Source organism: Castanea sativa, chromosome 6 (genome assembly GCF_040712315.1).
Source record: "Castanea sativa cultivar Marrone di Chiusa Pesio chromosome 6, ASM4071231v1".
NCBI classification, from domain to species: Eukaryota; Viridiplantae; Streptophyta; class Magnoliopsida; order Fagales; family Fagaceae; genus Castanea; species Castanea sativa.
Window position 1 is genome coordinate 30,211,945 of NC_134018.1, and position 22,212 is coordinate 30,234,156.

A 22,212-nucleotide genomic window follows, 5' to 3' on the forward strand; every position below is an offset into this window, starting at 1 on the left:
GCTTATTTTTGCTATTATTCATGAGTTCTATTGCATTTTTTGGTACTATTTATGGGTCTCACTATACTATTTCAGCTAACTTTTTGCTTTATTTACATATTTTCAACAAAAAATTTTTAGTTTTAGGCTTTTAGCAAAATAACTTGTTCCCAAACGGACCCTTTTGGTTGGAGGAGTGAAAAAGTGGAAGGATAAAAAATAGGGAGAGGATAGAAAAGTTGGAGGGTAAAAGAGATTTAGTTTTCTCTTATTTGTGTTTGGTTGAGAGATTTAGTTTTGGAATTTTCATATTTTTCACAAAATAAATTATAACTTATATGAAGAATATTGGATAACGCACCAAAACATAAATAAAATAGAGGATCAAATTCCCAATTAAGGTTACGTATTTAATGTGGATTCCAGTTAGCTCAACTGATAAAGTCTCTGATAGTTGTATTATAAGAGATTTGGGATTCAATCCCTGCCTACACCAAAAACTGATTAGTGCCTTGGTTTGATGATAATTGATGATAAAGAGCTATCATCAGAAGCGGACAGCATAAGTTGAGACTCTTTAAAAAAAAAACTAAAAAAAAAGGGTTACAGATTCAATTCATCTTACAAACCCAACCAAAAGCTGAAGTTAGGTTATTTTGAATAGATGGGTTAGGTTGGGTTATAAATTTATTTAAAGATTGGAATAAATTGGGTTTAGGTTGCAGACTTACTAATCCAATCAAAACTAATTCAATCTACGTAAATAATAGTTTTAAAATTTATGCATTTAAAATTTGTTAGTTTACAATTTTTTTATTAGACCTAACAAATTGAGTCCAACTCAAAACCCGACCCAATCCCACAAGTTGGATAATGTTGGAGATTTCTATGCCAAAAAAGATGGGTTTGATTGAAAAATACACCAAAGCCGATTCAAACCAATTCATGCACACTCCTCCAAATCTCTTGTAGGGAAGGAAAGTAGAATGTAGTTAAATTTTCAACATATAGGGGGTCGAATGTGGGGATAATCCAATTTGAAATGACACTTTAATATTATGGGGTCCTACATATTATAACTTATTGACACAACATAATATTAGTAAAAAATGATAATATTTACCCCTATCAATTTTCACCTAGTTTACAGTCAACACCACAGCTATAACAGTAACCACACAGAGCCACAAGAACCATACTTCAAAAGAATGGTATAAGATATTCTAAGGCGTTTGGCTCACCGAGTCCATGATGTGATGCACATTACCTTAATATCACATTAAGGTGTTTGCCATAAGTAATATAAGATCACCTCCATTTAAGAAGGTGATGTGATTAAAGTAATGTGTTATATTTTGTAATCTTAGATTACGATAATATTAGAAAATATTATATGAAACAAACACTTAACATGACTTTAAAGTAGTGTGCATCACACCAAGAGCACATTATGGCGAACCAAACGCCCCTTAAGCGAGAACAGGAGAGAATATACCAGTGATATTGAGTTTGGAAAGTTAAAGTAATGAAGATCACGAGAACCAGATAATTACAGATTCCAAAAGCATAGTGGCTAAGCATTTCCAGAGTTCAGACATCTAATTCCAGACGGAATAGACTAGGGTCTAGGTGAAAACACAAATGTCTTGGCAAGCACTAGTAGTCTAGTACCATTATAATGTAGGAAAAAAAAACATCTAAACGATGTAGAAAACATCTAAACATATCCTTTAACTTAAACAAAAGGTTTGCTTCTGAGCTAGATTACCTATCATCTCTGCACTCCACCTGAATATAATTAGGGTTGCCTGTCTATGCGTATACCCCTATGCCGCCCAAGTATGTACAGTAACAAAAACCATATGAGATTAGCATTATCTACAAAATGCTGTTAGCAACTTAGCACTGCCTCAACAGAAGAACATGGAACCCTGGACATTCTCATGCAACCTAGGGAGCTCTTGGACAGGCACACCCCCTACATTAGTGACACTTCCACTTCTTGGAGAGGAGGAGGCTTCTGGAATGTCTTCAAACTTAATGAACTGACCCATCTGTTGTGCAGCAAGGTGGGCATAACATATTGGTGCCACTGAAAAAAGAAAATGACAGTGAGATGGAGAAATAAAAGAAAAGCAGCCACTAAACCAATTGAAAAGCATAACTTGATGAAATTACCAATTGAAATTGCAGTTGTACTCCTTTGGTACCTGAAATAAGTAAAGTGTGTTCAACTACTATTGATAGGTTATTGAAGTTGACTCATTAAAAGCAATTGGAGCTTGAAACTTGAAAGCTTACACATATGATAGTGAATGGATCAGATTTTGCAATTGATCAGGTGAGAAACCAATCTCATCAACCAAGACATGATAGTGTGCTGGCCTAGAAGTTCCCTGTTATTGACAAAAAAAATATGGAGAGAATGGATGGATGCTTGAATGAGAATATGTGACTCATGTAGGAAGGAGAAAAAACGGATCATGTAAACCTTTTAACAATTAGCATTAAAACTATACGTTCCACTATCACGCCTACGTGTCCCATCAAATATCAATTTCTTTAAAAGATCTCAATATGGGACACCAAACATTTATCATAGAACAAAAAAAAAAACCAATAAAAGGTTGAAGACACTAAAATTTCTTTTATGACCTGCTGCATTCTATGTTTAATGATTCCCTCAGATAGAAGAAAGTTGCTGACACATACTAATTGCTCTTATCAAAGCAAAAAACAACTTACAATCATCCCTGCATGAGCACACATGTAGAAATCATAATTCCTTGGGTGCACAATTTTTGTGTCCACAACAGTCCCTGAAGAGAGGAGAGACTGTCAAGGCAGCTAGAGGTAAGTAGATCATAAATACATAAAAAAATATAGAAATTAACATACCAGGTGGAACATTATCAGGGGAACTAGCTTGAAATAGCTTTGTATGATGATTCTTCTGAGCCACGATCACTGTGAACTTGGGAATGTTTTCCTCCCCAAGATGCTGGTATGCCTGTAATTAAAGAACATAACTATGCTAATGTTGAAGATAAAGAACGAAATTCACATACCATAATCAGTAGGAAACTAAGACAACCTAATATCCATAATCCCTCCATGAGCACATGCAGGAATTGAGGCACAAACCATTAAAGTTCTTCAGAACTTTAAAATAATTAATTTATAATAAGCTTTTGGAGATTCAAACTCCAGACAATCAATTAGTTTTTCTAAGGTAATTGTTATCCATCATAAGCCCTAACAATTTATGTATAACATGGTAACAGTCTGCATGACAATATGATGCAAAAATATTGAACTAATCATCTTCATATAAGAATCCACAAGGAGCACATCTATTTGCACTAGGAAATATTAAATATGAAAATTCATGTAAAAGAAAAGAATAGCTCATAGTTGTCAAAGAACCTTTATGATTTGATCCAGTTCAATGTTCAAAACCTGGTTAAATTGTGATTCACTCACTCCGTCCCTAAAGAAAAAAAAAAGATGTCTTCAGCAACAAGATATATCAAGAAAGGAAGAAGTAAAATAACAGTACCAAAAGCAATTAAAACTTGTCTTAAATTGGGTACAAAGCTAAGCCACAAGAAATTTACATCTTCACTATTGAACTTATGCATCCTGACCTTTTTTTTTTTGATAGGTATGCATCCTAACATTAAAAACAAACATATACCATAGTTGCTCCTCTATTTCATTCTGAAACTAAACTAAACAAGGCCTAAATAAAACTGTGTTCCCAAAATCTGCACCATCACCCCCCCCCCCCCCAAAAAAACAAAAAACTGAAGAATAAATAGATGAGGTCAACAGAACAAGTCAGATGTAGAAAAAAAAAATTTCCAGGAAAATATTCTGATAGAATTAAACCTAACTTTAAACACTTCAAATATTCTGATATTTTTAATGTGATTCGATAATATGACAATTAGTAGATAATAATTCAATATTAAACATTAGAAATGTTTCCAATGGATTAACAAACCAAATCACTAGCAATCTGTAATACCTGAACACAATAATCTGAGTTGGTTTCCGCCCCTTGCTTGTTTGAAAGAAGTCCACAAGCAGTTCCCTGCAATGCAAGGAACATTTCTGTTTTAAGCAGTACAGTGGAATTAACATATCCAAATATATGAAGATCAGATGGCTTTGTCAATCTTTTACTGAATACACATGAGATTTACAAATAAGGATTTAAAAATTTCAAAAGAGAGAAATGATCATGTAGAAGATTCAAAGCAAATCAAATGCAATGCAATAAAGCAGGCATCTAATATTTGGTGACCAGCATGTAATCTGAAAGTAAAATAGAAATATGACATCATTTAGGCATGACAACAGAACGATGGCAACACTAATTTACCAAATGGACATCAATGTTTATTTATCTAAGAATATATAAAATAAATCTATTGGTGTAGGAAATTAAGATCAGTAATAAGCATAAAAAAATATATTTTTGACCTTGATCTCAATATTAACAATTTTTTTAATAAAACACTTTGGACATGAATTAAGCAATAACTTCTTTTTATGATAAGGAAATTTTATTCAAATACTTAATAATGAATCACCCAAGTATACAGGAAGTATACAGCAGGAGACCAAAATAATCAAATACATATACATAAATTACAAGCATCCATCATCACTACCTGAAGATAAATTAAGCAATAACTTGACATACCTGATGATACCATCGTCACTACCGTCCTCTAAAGGCTTGTATAAAGCATCAATCATCTCCACTTTAGGTGACTGTGTTCTTACAGATGCTCTATACCTTGAAATCAGTGGCCAACTTCGAGAGCCAACAACCTTAAAGTTCCAACAAAGTGAAACAGCAAAAACATGATAAGCAATAACCTAACAGAGAAGTTAATATCTTACAAGAAAAGTATACGAAAAATTACCGCAGCAACAGATGGGACATCTGATCGCCCAGGAGACCCATGCGAGACATCCATCCCCAAAATCAATGTAGGAGTATCATTTATCAGGGGAACACGTGAGGAGTGCTCTATTGCCAACAAAGAATTTATACCTCCAAGCTATGTTAAAAAAAAAAACACACACACACACACACACAAGGAATACATTTATTAGAATCATACATGAGGAGTGCTCTATTGCAAACAAAAAATTTACTCCACCAAGCTACGCAAATAAAAAACACAAGGAATCAATGATGTATAGTTTTACAGTTTCCATGTTTACCTTAGAATTGATCTTAAGAAGCAGATTAGTAAGGTACTGATCGTTAACCTTAGCAGGGGAAATACATTGTGTGACTATACCAAAGTCACTCAGACTTCTCTTCTTCCAAGGCCCTTAACATAAACAACAAAGATTGATTGTAAGATTAAAGGAAGGGGATCCTCAAAGGAAATGGGGGCAGAGAACGAAGTCATACCATAAATTTCAGAGTTTTTCCTCTCTGGCAAGACACAAAGGATGAATTCAGGTGCACCAGGAAGTTTTGCTTGTATCTGTTCAAACATCTTTTCAACTCTGACAACAGGGCTGGCTCTTCTAAATTGTGGATCTTCCTCAATTAGTGTATATGGTCGTTGAATAATCTGCATTGATTAAAGAGATGATTAAATAAGAGAAAGGTTGATAAATATGCGCAGTAAAAAACAATCATGTGGTGTAGCCTACAATGCCCTTATTCCTTCCGCAGTTGATAAGCTCCCGTGAAATATGACTAGTATCACAGCGTGCAGAGAAATTGACAACTACCCAGCGGTCAATTTGAGTAGGGTTCAAAAGTTTCTGCATAGCCAGGAGAAAAAGAGTACCATCAAGCACTAAATTAGCAGATCAAATTTAAAATTATGCACAGCGAAGTATAAAATAAGCTCTTTCTCTTAGACAATGCAATTTAATAATTTTCAATTTCAAATGCCATGGACATCAAAGCAAACCTTGTTATTGAAATTCCATCGCCCATTACGAGGGATGCAGTCATCGCTGTTACCAACCTTCAACTGTGAATCACAAAGACAAGTTCATCAGAGAGGATACTGAGAGCTAAGTGAAGAAAAGACACTACTTTACATTGTCTCTTCTCTGTCTGTCTGTCTGTCTCTCTTTCTCTCTCACACACACACATCAAGAAATTTATACCTTTGGAGTCTCAAGGATGCGACCCTCAACCTGAGTCAATTGTTTCTCTATAGAAATACCACACTCAGCAAGCACAGGATCATCGTCATATTTGTAGTTTGTCATAGCCTGCAAGATAAGTGAACATATGCATTGTATCATCCAAGACAATCAAAATAGGCTTTCAGGTCTTAAAGCAAACTTACATCAGTCAGAGTTCTAATTCTCTCCTGAGGCTTCTGCCTTGATTTTTCAACTAATGATGCCCTCTGCGTCGAAGATAATGCTTTTGTATAGCGTTGAAGGGAAATTAGTGTACAGAGCTAAAACAACCAAATAAAAAAGACAAAAGATCTTAGAGAGTTGAACTAACATAAAGATAACACCAATAGTGTGTATATGTATATCATGCAAAATACTTGCAGACCTCCAGTGGCAGATAGTTGGGCCTTTTTGGCTTGCCGACATCAACACATGGCAGGTATGCAGAATATTTAAGCTCTATACCACAGTGTCTAGCGAAATAATCATAGACAGTGATGTCCACAGTCTGCCCTTCACTTGCACCATCCCCATTTTTCACTCTCATAGAAAAGCTTGGAGAAAAGCAAGACAAGAGTAAGCATTTCAGATTAAAGGAATAAGGACATTAGACTGGGGAAATATTTTTGCTACAAAGCACATACTATTGCTGATTGCATGGTTTCTCACTCAAGCCAATTATTTTGAATTCCATGTTTCGGTGCATTGTCTTAATCCTAACATTTTTCAGCATTCTCTTAGCCTGTACATGAACAAAAGATTGAAATTTTGGATAAAAGCCAACACTAAAGCCAGAATCTTTTTCATAACAATTAGCTGATCCTTACCTTTACCCAGTCGATATAGCGAGCTTCCCGTACATTCTGGTTAGCCAATAGAAAGTCAATCAGAGGTCCAGGTGTTAGGATCATTGTCGTAGACACATCTGCAGATTGAAATAAGGGAAGACATGTTAACCAACTCAATATATATAAATAATATGAACTTGAAGCTTACAATAACAAAGAAGAAAAAAAAAAGTTATACCCATATTAAGAGACAGGCCACCCTGTGTCGGACGGAAGCTGGAATGGAAGCCCCGAACACCAGTAACACCTCCTCCAACACTTGTGAAGTTCCGTGTGTCGTCATGAAAGAAGGACTGCCTCACCAAAAGGCAGCCCCTGTACATTCAACAGAAAAAGTTCAAAAAATCAATCACAGTTATAAAAATTCCCTGTTCTTTCAAACAATCAACCTTACAATAATTAGCTGAACAAAGACAGTAATAATGAAGAAATGAAAAGACACAAGTTTTCAGTGTAACACATTTCAACAGTTTTTATTCACCACTTCTCTTAATATTAACAATATCTCTTCCTTTTTCCAAGGCCAGTTGACCATAATAAACAACACAACAATCAAGTGAAAAGGGGAAAAAATAATAACAATAGTCATTTTTAGAGCCCCCAAAGGCTATTGGCAGAGAAAATCAACAGAATAGCATAAGAATATGCTTCAAAACAACGTAAAATGAAAATATATACCACAAATAAATAGACAGAGGTACCTGTTAGCAGCTTGCTGCCTCAGTACAATATCAAGGACTCTCAAGGCATCCTGAGCATTAACATCAACATCAGCTCCTCTGAGAGCAAGAGCAACTGACTTCAACGGTATTTTTGCAGAATAACTAATGTCTACATTGAAAGTCTTAGACTGAAACGTCCGTTTAGACCGCTTACTTGGCCCACTGGGGCTCCCACTACCACCAGGACTCCCAATATCGCTACCACATATCAAGGAACAGTAATGTAAGTTTTGTAACAAAATAATTCCGATTCCAAATATTGGATGAAACAATGGCAAAGATATATACCGTTTTGCAACCTCATCAAGCACCACTTGGAACTCAAACTTGTTCTGTGGCAGAGGACCAACAGTGTACAGGCTTTTCTCCCCGTCATAACCAAACCTTTTACCAGCAAGTTCAGAAGCATAGGTTTGGTAAACCCTATCAATTACTTTTCTCCCAATGCCTCTGCCTTCAACAACTCTCTTTTCTTCCCCAGTAATAGATACCTACAAAAAGTACGGCATATAAAATTTAACACTGAAATGTAATAAGCTATACTTTCAAGTAAACTGAAAAGAAAAACAAGACAAACATACACTATACTGGTAAAACACTGCATCTGGATTATCAACATGAACTTTGAAGTGGTTGGAGAGCAACTGTATGGGCCGACCAGTAGTCCCAACTCCACGCCTGCTGGTAATAGTATACTTAGTAGTAGTGGTCACTCGTTCTGGCTTAACATTGGGAGGTATGGTTGGAGGTGGCGGGGGCAAAGGTGGTGGTGGCCCACCAGCTTCCTCGGAACCACCGGATTTCTCCATCTAGGCTAGGGTCCTGCATGCCAAATTTGCAAGAAAATAATAATCAGGAAAAAGAATGCAAATATGTTACGCCAATAATAAGAATTTGAGTAAATGGTCAAAATTCCCTTAATTGTAGACGCCAAAAACTGCCTCCAGTTAGAAGCTAGAGCACAAAAGCAAAACAAGAAAATAGCACCTAAAGAAGAATCATTAAGAAGGCTATTTTAGGCTAAATTATGTGTTATTTTGGCTAGGATTTTTGAAGTACTTTTCTGGCTTGTGCCAAATCCGATTTTGGCTCCCGTGAACAATGAAAGTACTTACAAAATCCAAATCACAGCACTAGAATAAAGCAAGCTAAGAAGTTCACTTAACATTTAAAGTCAAACAAACCATTGCTGAAAAATCACGAAAATACTCAATATCAATAACCAGAACATTCCCTATTCTTTCAAACAATCAGCCTTATACAATAATTAGTTGAACAAAGAACATCATAAAGAAGAAATGAAAAGGCATAAGTTTTCAGTATAACACAGATTTATTCACTTTACTTAATATTAACCATATCTTTTCCTTTTTCCAAGGCCGGTTGACCATAACAAACAACACAACAATCAAGTGAAAAATAATATTCATATTCATATTTAGAGCCACCAAGGGCCATTGGCAGAAAGCATATGACCCTTTATCTGATGGGATTGTAAAACCAAAACCCCACATACAATTGAAACAATTTCTATAGATTTCTTTTTTCTTTTTCAACATTGATAAGTTCTTAATGTGGAGGTCTATCATTTTCATTTCCATACACCATAGTTTAATTCTCAAAGCATAAAACTTACTATGAATAAAGTACCAAATAGATTTAAGAAGACGCTAGTGAGCTAAATCCACAGACATGAATCAACATTAGACAATATTCATTTAAAACAAAAACAAAAACATAAAGAGAGAGAGAGAGAGAGAGAGAGAGAGAGCAACTAAAGGGGTTTAAAGATTTTTTTTTTCAAATGTCAAATGCTTTACGCAGAGTCTACAGGTTTATTAAATACAATTTATAATAATAAATAAATAATATATAAGACATACGCTACATTCAATATATGGAGGAAAAAAAAGAACAAAGAAGAATATTAGTTTTGGCCAACCACCTGAAAAACAACAACAACAACAACAACAACAACAGAAACAAGAAAAACATTTTCCAGTACTACAGAGAAAACAAACAGACTAGCTAAGAAATATGCTACATTATTATTTTAAAGATAATCAATAAGTTGGATCCTGAGAATAAGGTGTAGATTATCAAAATAAATTTGTGTTAGAATAACAATGCACTAAAGTACACACAAAAAATCCACTCTTTGTACCGTGGTTTAAGTCTCCCTTAAACAACTTTGAAAACAAAAGAAGAGCCGTAATTTTCAAATCAAAAGAGACATTCATAAATTTCAAAGACTTACCCACAACTTGAATTTCAAACAAGAAAAGATAAAACTATACAACACTTGAAATTTTTTATTTTTACCAAAAAAAAAAACAAAATTAGAGAGAGATATGAATAGTAGTAGGAGAGAAAATGAGCCATATTGGAGACCTCTAAAATTAGAAATACAACGAAACAAATTACAATTTATCCCAAAAAGTAGTAGAGAGTACCCAAAAAAAACCAAAACAAAAAAACACCAGATTCAAATAATCAGTATTAAAGAACAATCACGTTACATATATAAAAAAAAAAAAATGAGAGCAACAATGCAGAGCAACAAAGACAAATGCAGCAAAAAAAAGAGAAATATCAGAAACAAAAATCACAGTATAACACTCATTGAAGCAGATTCAAGGCCAAAACAAACACCATCGAAGCAAGTCAAATGCTCCGAGGAAATACTAGCCGACTTGTATGTAAGTCGCCGAGTACAAAACCAAACACCATAAGCTAAGAATCGTACCGTGAAAAGAGGTATTCAGAAACGCGAAATCAGAGAGTTCTAGGGTTTTTGCGGGAGAGAATTGAAGCGATTTATGGAAAGAAAACGAAAACCAGAGAGTCACTATGTAGTTGCGAGAATGGAGACTCAAATGTGGGAAGGCCCTGGAGGGAAAGAGCCACTTGTTTGGGAAATATTTTAATGACTTACCACTTTTCTTGCTATTTATAAATTTGAATTTCACTATAAAACAAAACTAAACAAAATCCCCAATGCTATAAATTTTTCGTCCAAGATGTGCTCGCTCGGCTTTCATTCAATCACCACCGTTTATTTCTTTGATCACCACCATCATGTGGACTAACTAGTCTAGTAGTAGTAGTAGTGCCTTTTCCTGTTCTGAACTTGAAAATTGAAATCACTAGGTGGGACCCATCAAAATAATTCATTTTTATCGGGAAGAGAAGAGGGCTTAGAAATTTTAATTTTATTGACCAATCAGAATGGGTGATTCGTCAACGGTCCAGATCTTAACATTATAGGTGTAGTAGTAGTGGTGCAGTGTGATAAATGCTCCGCGATGCAGGATATTCTAGCTCTACAGAATCCCAAAAGGTTCCAATCTCTTTGAGCGAGAAATGCACTTGCAAGCTCAGCGCGTGAAGAGTATGAATTCGAAAGGGTTTAACGAGGGTTTAGTGTGCTGAAGAAGTAAACACCGGTCGCGATCCTAGCCATGTATACCGGTTTCAGGCATAGGGGGGGCTTAGAAGTCATTATGAAAATAATATAGGGCTATTTTGGTCATATTATAAAAAAAAGCTCAGTAGTTTGTTTGTCGCTTTCAAGTTTCAACAGCCTGGCTCCGATCGCTGCTGAAATATCGGCTGTGTACTGATTTTGCTCGGTTAACAAACAGCCAGGCCATCACAGTTTATGTGATGAGTCATGAGAGTGAAAGTGATGATCTGGATTTGTGATTTTTTTTTTTTCCCTCTGTGGTGACCCTCACTGTAGATTCCACGCATCTCTCTAGTAGCAACATTGTTTCCTTTGCTGGCTATCTACCCCAGTAGTAATTTTGTTTTGAGGGAATATCCCACTAGTAATTTGAGTCTTGGTAGAATTCGACTATTAGTAGTATAATATTATATCAAATAAATAATTATTAAAAAAAAAAAAGACTATTAGTATACTACTCTTGATCTTAACTATTAGTATACTACTATGGTATGGGCCGTATACAATCATACATTTGGCAATGACGCACTTTTTTAAGGCACGATGTGGTGTACCAAAGAATTATTGAGGACAATTGGCGTGGCATAGAATTGTGGACAAAATGAGGAACAGGGTCGACACAGAATTGTCAGGGGGTGGGAATAGCCTCAGGCCTCAAGAATCAAGCCAAGAAAATTGTACCAAATAGAATAGGGAGCACCACCACTACACCCATGACAGAATTGGTTGGTTTCAGGGTAGTATAGTATGTCATTTTGTTCCTACTTGTAAAGTTGTACTTGTCTTGTATACATGCTCTTTAATATTATAATGGTCAATATATTTTTATATTATTTTTTAAGAATAATGATCACGTTAATTTATGCTTCTAAGAGCATTTATATTAGTGGATGCAAAGTTATTGTCTATTTTATACGAAAAAAGTTACTTTTTCTATTTTACACACTTATTTTTATAAAAACACTCACATCAGTTTATCTATTTTACATATTTATTCAATAAAATATTTATTTTTTTACAATTTTTTATTATCCCCTCCCTCACTACCCCTTTCTCTCACAGACCCACCGTCACAACCAACAATCACTCCAGCCACCATCATCACCACCCAGCCACCATCACCACCATCACCACCATCATCATCACCCAGAAAAGCTAAGCCCATCAAGATCAAAACCCCACCGACCCACACCCACAATCAACCAACAAACCAGGAAAAAAAAAAAAAAACCCAACAACCAACGGATTGAAGCAAGATCGACACTTCGCAACACCGCCACCTCCTCGCGATGGCCGTCGGCCTCAAGCTCAACCAAAAATGGATCAAAACCCACCGACCCACACTCACAAAAAAAAAAAAAAAAAAAAAACCCAACAACCAACGGATTGGAGTGAGATCAAGGCCTCTGGCCTGAGCAAGATCGACACCTCGCAGAACCGCAACCTCCTCACAATGGCCGCCGGCCTCAAGCTCAACCAAAAATGGATCAAAACCCACGAGATTCTAGGCGACGGACCCATCAGAGAACTCCGTTCGTGTTGTAGGCGACGAACTCGTCCGGCGACTCGGCTTGCTCGACCTTGTTTTCATCGGCGGCAATGGCGATCGGCGGAAGTTAGAGGAAGAAAAATTGATGAGATGAGAGAAGAGAGAGCTGTGTTGTGCGCCTGAGAGAGAGAGGGAGGTGAGAGTCAATGGAGAGGAGAGAGAAAAAACTATTAAGATATTAGATAGACATGCTACAGTACCGTGTAAATTTACACGATACTGTAGCAACTTGTATTTTATAAATGAGTTTACACCCATTAATGTGGGTGCTTTTTTACTCAAAATGTGTAAAATTGGTAACTTTTTTTCATTTTGCACATTTATACACATTTATTCATCCACTTATGTGGATGCTCTAAAGGTTTAGGCGGACTCAGAAGAAAACGGTTCTAAATCATCTTCTTCTTCTTTTTTGTTAATTTTTTGGTAATGCCGTAATTCTTGTTAAGCAGTTTCTACATAAAGATCAGATGATTGTCTTGGTGTTTCTTCTCTCTCAACCAAAAAAAAAAAAAAAGATGAAGAGGGGAGATAGGTAGAACTAAAGTGTTACCAAGTGGAGCGATTTGCAAATTTTGGATAAGATAGTAAGATATGAGTTATATGCCGCAACTAATTCTTTGCATTTATTTTTTTGGATAGGAAATTATTTGCATTGGGTGTACTTTTGTACTGCATGGGAAAGCGAAGATTTTATTTGAAAAGAGATGAGATGACAAGTATGCAACACACACAGCGACTAGTGCTGGTAAGCCGTTAAAAATCTCCTTTGTCAAGTACTCCTAAGTCCTATCATTTTGCTGTACATGCATTGGTAGCTAGATAATATTAATTTACTGACTATAATAATGCAATTATTATTTTCCATTACGAAATTCAAGAAATATCTCTTGTTCTTTGGACGTTAGAATTGAAATTTGAGACAATAATTCATTTTATGTGATTAACAAAGTAAACAAACTAATATGAATGCACAACTACATTAAACCCTGATATGATAAAGCAGCTAGTAGAATAGGCTCAGGTTTTTGGAATAATTCTTTGTCTATCTAGGGAGGGGAAAGGCTTATGCTTGTAAAATTTGTACAGGGTAGGCTGTTCTAAACTCCATCCTCCTAGCATCGATTAGTCAATGAGAGAGATGCTTAGAATCTATTTAGGATCCGCTTATTTTACTAAAACTGAAATTTTTTTGCTGAAAGTACTATAGATAAAGATAAAAATTAGTTAAAATAGTACAATGTGACCTATGAATAATACTAAAGAGTACAATAGACTTCATGAATAGTAGCAAAAATAAGTTGAATAGTAAAATAAGCTAGCAAAAAATAAGCTATCCAAATGGACACTTAGGCTCATGTCCTTCGTTAGTTCATTTTTTATGTAGATTTTAAAATTTCTTAAATTAAATTTGTATTCAAACAAAAATTCCTAATTTATGATCATTAACTATTAATCTCAAAATCTAGTTTGGACAATTTTCTATTTCGAACATTTTGGAGCTATTAATTCATATTCTTATTTTATCTTTCATATCAAGACACTCAGTTTTTGTTTAAATATCTTTCTAAAAAAAAAAAATTGTTTAAATATGCATTGAGAGAGACCAGTAGCCGGTAGGATCATATTGGTAGGTTTGGCATTTTTGATATCTAAGTGACCAGTTTAAGAACATCAGCATTTCAAATTGGATTTTTATCACTATGGTTGCATTTGGCATTGGCTTATAAAGTCAGTTTATTTTACTATTTAATTTATTTTTTTTACTATTCACGAGTTTCATTGTACTTTTTGATATAATTCATGGATCTCACTGTACTATTTCAGCTAACTTTTACCTTTATCTATAATATTTTCAGCAAAAAAATTTCAATTTCAGTTTAATAAGTTGTTTCCAAACGGACCCATATCTTTCATATTTGAATTCATTAGTGTGTGCAAGATTATTGACACAACTATCACATGGTAGTTGATGATGCAAATTATGGTGCAATTTTGACTTGCGCAATGAACACCTGTGGTGCCCAAACCCAGTGGTGCTTCTTTCAAAGACAAAGAATTTGGGCTCCCAATTTATTAGTTGGTGGGTTTCCTTGCATTCCTACTGGTGGTTGCCTTAAACGCTGCCTTGACATCCCAACCTCCTCACCTTTGTGGTCATAAGCCTAGTTCTAACCTATACTCTGATTTCCCTTCTCACTCAAAGTATTGTTATCTCTTTCAACTCTCTCTCTCTCTCTCTCTTTGTGTGTTTGCCAACCCCCTCTCCATTCGTCCCATCTTTTCTTTTATAGTCTCCCCTTAGTGGGAGTCCAAATTATTACTTTTGCATAAAGTTCCGGCACAATTCCACTTTTGCCTAGAATCTCAAGGAAAATGATTTATTCTGAGGATTCTCTTGAAATTTGTTCCTAATGCCAAATAGCGTTTGGCAGCAAACTTCCTAAAGGCACTAATTGTGCTCTGGGAACCGACCTTAATTTGACTACCCCTTCATTGGCCTCCCCTGGCCTGTCAGTCGACATTGTACTTAACCCGACCTAGATATAGTAGGTTTTCCCCGAGTGCCAATCTTACACCCTTGCACTTTTGTCATTGGGTCGACCCTATCCCTACAGTGTTGGGTCAATTTCAGTTACCTGGGATAACCTTGATTACCCGAGCCAGCCTTGGGCCTTGGTTAGCTAGGTCATTCTTGGTCATTTGGGCCCAAGTCCTGACAACACCTATAATGAGAACAACAATAGGAAGCACACTGGTGTTTTGTTAGCTTAAATGTCCCTATTGCCTAAGTTAGAGATTACCATTTTTTTGGAAATCAACTTAAAGCATTTACTAGTATTCAATGTGTTACCTTGCTATGACATCCCATTTATTGAATAATCATGGCATATTACCTAAGATTTTTTTAAAAAGAAACAAGACTTTGAATTTCATTAAGGAAAATCAGTGTGATTGGCAAAAAGAACATAAAATAAGTGTGGAGGAACATCTTCCATCCACACAAAGAAACCTCTAACATGTCTAGCATGTTTAGCTAGGTTGTGAGCAACCATATTAACAAGTCTACAAACATAAGAGTAAGAAATATTATCGTTGGCATCTATTGTGGATTTGGTCAAAGCTAGGATATGACCAAAGTGCGAAAGATAGTCATGATCTTGGAGAGTTTTTTTTTTTATTTTTTTATTTTTTATACAAGATAGAATTTATATTCTAGTCTAATCTAAGTGTAAATGTGTATGAAACTCCCTCCTGGAGACTTGAACCCTGGCCCTTACCCCCCATACTCCACAAGCATTTATACCTGTGAAGTGACCATCGCACCAAGGGTGTGCTGTTGTAGCTTGGAGAGTTTTGATCACAGTTTCGGAGTCACCTTCGATGATGTAAGATAATAAATGTGATTGGTGGCATTAATTATCTAATAAATAATTATTTAAATTGTACATTTGTAATTGGTGATACATTAGTTTGTAGCTTAATGTTATTCTCAAAAAAATTTGTAGTACCAAAGCACTACTCATTTTTAATATTAAATCATCTAACATGGACCGATTTTTTTTTTAATTTCTAAAAAAAAAAATATATATTTATCATGGTACACCCCTAACATGATGGTCACTCTACAAGTAAAATTTTTATCTTCTATTTAAAAAAAAAATATATATATTGGGTGGACATGTGGCACCAATCTTATAGTAACACCTGACCTCCCCTTTTTTAGCTCCGCCAATCATATATCAGATTCCTTCTCCCCCTCTCACTTTCTGCCTCATTTATTTTTTATATTCTCTCTTTCTTGCCTCCCTATGGCAGAAACCTCCATGGTTAATGCAACAAAACAATGAATCGTGTAAAAAATGGCCTACTGTAATTTGAAAATGGCGCTTGAGTTTCATGTTACTTTGAGCAAGAGTGGGCTAATTTATCATTGGATTTGTTGTCTCCTATTCATAGGAACCGAGCAAAGCAAGTAACCTCTCTCTTCCAAATTTTCTCACATCAGCATTGGTTGTTCATTTTTAAACAATCCAGGGACGATCCCTCTAACCTCTTTATTGTTGTGTTCATTTCTTCGTGGTGAAAGGCTTCTCAATTGAATAGTTTTTAGAAGTCCTATTAGAATAAGTCTATAGACACAAAAATTTAAAATTGTGGAGATAACAAATTGTTATTAGTAGATGAAAGAAAGTAATATCTGTTTTCAAGCCCAAACATTACTCATGAGATCTTGAATTCTATTTTTTGTTTGGATTTCTTTCTTGGAGTTAGAAATAAATGACAGCCAAAAAAGAATTTATTTTAGAATTAAATTCATTTTATTTATAGGAGATAGTAATGATGTAGATAGAGGAGACATCTATCTAGTGTTTATTTTCTTTTTTGATTTTGGGGTAAGCAACTCTCTAGCCTCTAGTGTATCATACAAATTGATATTTAATTCGAAATGAACAATATAGATTAGAATGAAATCCAAAAAAAAAAAAAATATATATATATATATATATATAGAGAGAGAGAGAGAGAGAGAGAGAGAGAGAGAGAGAGAGAAAGAGAGAGAGATTAGAAATGCCCATTCATAGCTGTTGCGCTTGTGCGGCAACGGTCCAGAACCTATCATTAGTAACCGTTTGGTAACGTTGTTTTAGCAACATTGTTTGTATTTTTTGGAAATATGTGTGGGTGAAAAAGTGTGTAAAAAAGTGTATAATGTTATTTAAAAACTGAAAACATGCGTTTAAATGCATGTACCAAATGGCCCATAAAGTTGCAAGGATATTTTTTTTTTTTGATAGATAATAAGAGTTTTATTGATGAAAAAGAACAATGTGTTTATGATTATAAACTCACTGCCCTTGAAATAAAAACATACAAAATCATAAGGATAATCTAGTAGAGATAAGGAAATCAGACAGTGAACTACACTGCGTAAGGCCCCAAATACGAGACCACTCAAATAAAGTCCTAGCAAGCAAGTTCTTCAACATATCTATAGGTCGCTCAATGTCCTCAAAAGTTCGGGCATTGCGTTCCTTTCATACTAACCACATAAGGCATGCTGGAACCATATTCCAAACCTTTGAAGAGTAGGTTCCCAACCAATTCCTCCAAGCAAAAAGAAGAGAAACAATAGTATCTGACATCACCCACTGAACCCCAAACATATTCAGGACCTCACTCCACAAAGCAGATGCAAACTGACAATGAAGCAAAATGTGATCCACAGTTTCTCCATCACGCCTACAAAGACAACACCAATTAACAAAGGGCAAATTCTTCTTAACAAGGTTATCTATTGTAAGAATCCCACCCCTAGCAGCAGTCCATAAGAAGAAAGATACCCTTTTAGGTACCTTGACACGCCAAATGCTCTGCCAAGGGAAGGAAACAGAAGGGGCTTTCAATAAAGCAAAATAAAAGGATCGCACATCAAAAACACCATTGCGCGTCAGCTGCCAACTCAAGATATCCTCACCCTCCCCTCTAGGTATCCTGGCAGAGACATGCTCATAGAAAGAATAAAATCTCCTCAACTCTCATTCATTAAAATTGCGATGGAAAAGGAAATTTCAACTCCTACCTCCCCCGTCTGGTGCAAAAATAACCATGTTAGAAATCAGAGCTTACTGAACCACAGCACAGGCAAACAGTTCCGGGTATAATTCTTTCAGGGGAATAGGACCACTCCAAGGATTGTGCCAGAACCGAAAAAAAAAAAAAAAAAAAAATGCAAGGATATTCCTTTCCAAAAAAAAAAAAAAAAAAGTGCAAGCATATGTGTGGGATGATGGAGATAAGCTCTGGATTGATAAAGGTAAAATAAAGGGCCATGATTTTGTAGCGGTGCCAACGTGATTATGGTTCTATTCCTATTCCTAGCCATCTCATTTATATAGGATAGGGACTTATACGTCATTATGAAAAAGAGATAAGGTTGTTTTAGTCATAAAAAAAATACGACAGCAAATTGTTCCTATTTGCTGCGGATTAGTTATAACATACAGACAAGAACAAGACTCTTATCAAAAAAAAAAAAGGAAAGACAGGTAATATATATGGTATGGAACCATTGCATAATTTGTATTGCATTAGGCAATGAATGAGGCCTCGTATTTTGAAAAAACAAGGAAAAGGCAGAGTGTGGCATTGGCATGGCAAGGAAAGGGAATGAATTATGGACAAAATAAGGAACTGACCGTTGAATTGTCACTCAGATAGCCTCAGGCCCGCAGTCCTTAAAGGCATGAGAATTGTACCAAATTTGATCACCACTATACCCATTCATTAGTTGACAGTTTGACACAGTTCTTGTTTTGGTTTATTCATTGCAACTTTAGCTGTCTATGCTAAGCGACTTTTGTGGTTGTGTGTGGGGAAAATTCTTAGGTAGTTTCGGAGTATAGTAAAATGATATTTTTTTTTTTCTCACATTTATGGTGGATCCCACTATGACTTTGATGGGATCCTACCATGAATGTGGGAGAAAAGAGCACCATTCTCCATATTCCGGGAATACCTAAGAATTACTCGTGTGTGGGGTGGGTGGGGGCGTTTGGGGTTGCCTTTGCATTGTCTAACTTGTATTTTGGAAAAATGATAAAAGTTGAGATTTAAAAAAATTGTACATAAATGCTAAATATTTATTTGGTTTAAGTAGATTCTATAATTAACCATGTTCTAAATGTTTCTTGGTAATTTTGGGGAAAAAAAAATAATTCTGGGTAATTTTGGGGAAAAAGATTTCTTGGTAATATTTGAGGGTTTTCTACATCTTAATCATAAGAGCATTTGTATTGATGTAGGCATATTGTCAAAATGCTAAATTTACCATTAAAATATTGCAAAAGTAGACTGTATTAGTGGAGGCAAAGCCAAATTTTTTGGCTTTTGAGCTACAAAAATGCTAAATTTACCATCAAAATATAACAAAAGTGAGCGGATTAGTGGAGGCCAAATTTTTTGGCTTTTGAGCTACAGTGCATAGCCACATTATGCACTATAGCTGAAATGGTAAAAGGAAAAAAAAAATATTTTGTTAAAAGATATATTATTTTATTATGTTGGTGGTGATTGTTGTTGTTTATTGGAGTAGATATATTATTTTTAGTGTTGTTTATATTATTTTGAGGTGGTAAAATAGATAAAGTAACTTTTTGTAGTACTAAATTACTAAATTTTTGGCACCACTAATATCAATGCTCTGAAATATTATGCAACCAATTGTTTGCATTGAGTGTACTGTGGGAAAGGGAAGTCTTTTATTGAGAAGAGACGACAACTTGACAAGCATGCAAGCTCTTTTATATATCTATATATTTGAGAAGGCAAGCATGCAAGCGATGAAATGTTAAAAGAAGTTAAAATGATTCTTGAAAAAAAAAATGTTAAAAATCTCCGTATCAAAATACTCCTATCATTTTGTTTCTTAAAAAAAAAAAAAAAAATTCCTGGGAACCTATCATTTTGCTGGAGTTCACATGCATTTGGTATGTAATATTTACTGACTAATTCAATTATTATTGTCCACTCCAATAATCAAGAGATATCACATTATCTCTTGTTCTTTTTAGACTTTATATGCAGGAAAGAGGGAGTTATCCATTTATATGTGATTAGAAAAAAATTAAATTAAACTCCTATTAGCCAAAGCAACTAGCTAAATGGACTCAAATTTCTTGTAACATATTTGGGCTATTTGCATCTCCATCCCCATGTTATAGACTTCAGACATCTTCTGTTGATTAGTCAAGGGGTAGATGGTTAGGGTCTTGCCAAGTCATTTTTTTTATCCTCCCAGTATTGATAACTAAAGGGGATATGCTTAGAGTCTTATTATATATCTCATAAAGAACAGATGTCATGATTTTCTTTGTTAAAATTCTGAAACATATTTTACTTTGTCATCTATGAAAGAAAATAAAAATTTTCACTTCAGTTTTGTTATTTACATATCTCTCTTATATTATATTGTACATGTTAAGGTCTATAAAAGTGATATTTGTTATTCAATTTATATGAAATTAAGTACTTTGTCTAAATTATATATTATTTAAAATAGTTTTTACACTCTAATGTGTAGCCCCCTCTAATTTATTTAACAAAGAAAAAAACTTTGATTTTTAAAATATTTAAATAATATTAATTATGATTAATATAATTTAAAGGATAATGTGGGAGACTGGGCCATATTTACCCCAAAGAGCCTGATCCGAAGAGAATGTTCACGATAGCCCCACCTATAGAATGGGCTCGGCCCATTTGTAAGTATCAAACAACCGGGGCCTCGTAGAAGGGGTACCTTCTGGACCTATTACTGAGGTGATCCGAGGGATCATCCTTCCAGAGGAGACACAATCCACCCGAGGAATTGCCAAATGCTTTACCAAGGACACCTCTACACTTGTCATCTCTAAAAAACACGAAGGATCTTTAAAGCCTAATATAACAGTCACCTTCGCATTTATGAGCTCTTTCTTCCTTATGTCAGTCATATTATATATTGCATGATTGGCCTAAACAGTAAAAACACCCTAAAATTTTATTTTTATGATTAATAAATGGCAAGAGGAAGTGCCAATAGGATAAGTATCCCCCAAAATTCAGCTAAAAGTAGGACAACTTGTAGAGGAGGAGAGATAGCTATAAAAGGAAGGGGAGGACAATAGGAAGGAGAATCTAGAAAAAAAAAATCCTAAGGAATAACAAGAGAGAGAAAGAGAGAAGAGCCCAAACTTGTATTTCCTTCCTTTTTCCTTCTGAGTGAACCTTGGTAAACCAATATTCATTTGTCGGACTGTGAGTTATGTCATTCCACTTCAAAACTAATTGGTGATGAAGAAGACATACTCAAATGATGAAGACATGCTCAAATTTTTTATGGCTTTTGACATCACACTACGTGGGCCTATTTTTAGAGTGGTTGTAAGGAGTCAAATTGTGGTCCCCCAATAATCCCTCACTCACAATGACACTTTCGTAACTCGAACCCATGACCTTAGCTCTGATACCATTTGTCGGACTGTGAGCTATGTCATTCCATCTCAAAACCAATTGGTGATAAGGAAGACATACCCAAATCTTTTATGGCTTTCGACATCACACCACGCGGGCCTATTTTTAGAGTAGTTGTATGGAGTCAAATTGTGGTCCCCCAACATCATCAATATAAGATCTCAATGCAGTTGTATCCATTTCTAATCTTTTGTCTAATTTTTCCATTATGGAATTTCCCCCCTTTTTATTAAGAAATTAGTTGTGTTGATCCTAAATTCTTAGCAAATTCAGTGTGCTTTGTGTTTTTGACCCCCACAGATAATTACACATGATTATTTTAAATAATATTAATTATGATTAATATAATTTAAAGGATAATTACACATGACATAGAGAAAACAAATATTCATCTTGAATTTTATAAAACTAACTTGATTTCTTATATACAATAATATAAATTGCAATTTGCAACCTTAC

At 35.0% G+C, this 22,212-nt stretch overlaps 1 protein-coding gene across 1 annotated transcript; it reads right to left on the reverse strand.

Annotated features, from left to right (window-relative positions):
* Positions 1–1,455: 1,455 nt before the first annotated feature.
* On the reverse strand, positions 1,456–10,625 carry LOC142638763 (protein argonaute 16). The gene is made up of 23 exons (XM_075812828.1): positions 10,470–10,625; positions 8,305–8,545; positions 8,012–8,214; positions 7,703–7,921; positions 7,180–7,316; positions 6,981–7,078; positions 6,798–6,895; positions 6,539–6,707; positions 6,318–6,434; positions 6,133–6,240; positions 5,931–5,993; positions 5,665–5,778; positions 5,417–5,582; positions 5,221–5,333; positions 4,917–5,054; positions 4,691–4,821; positions 4,010–4,075; positions 3,406–3,469; positions 2,878–2,989; positions 2,725–2,798; positions 2,281–2,375; positions 2,158–2,189; positions 1,456–2,071 (listed from the first exon to the last, which is right to left on the reverse strand). Exons 2-23 carry the CDS (start codon positions 8,530–8,532, stop codon positions 1,890–1,892), a joined length of 2,727 nt encoding a protein of 908 aa, XP_075668943.1. The 5' UTR covers positions 8,533–8,545; positions 10,470–10,625; the 3' UTR covers positions 1,456–1,889.
* Positions 10,626–22,212: the final 11,587 nt, after the last annotated feature.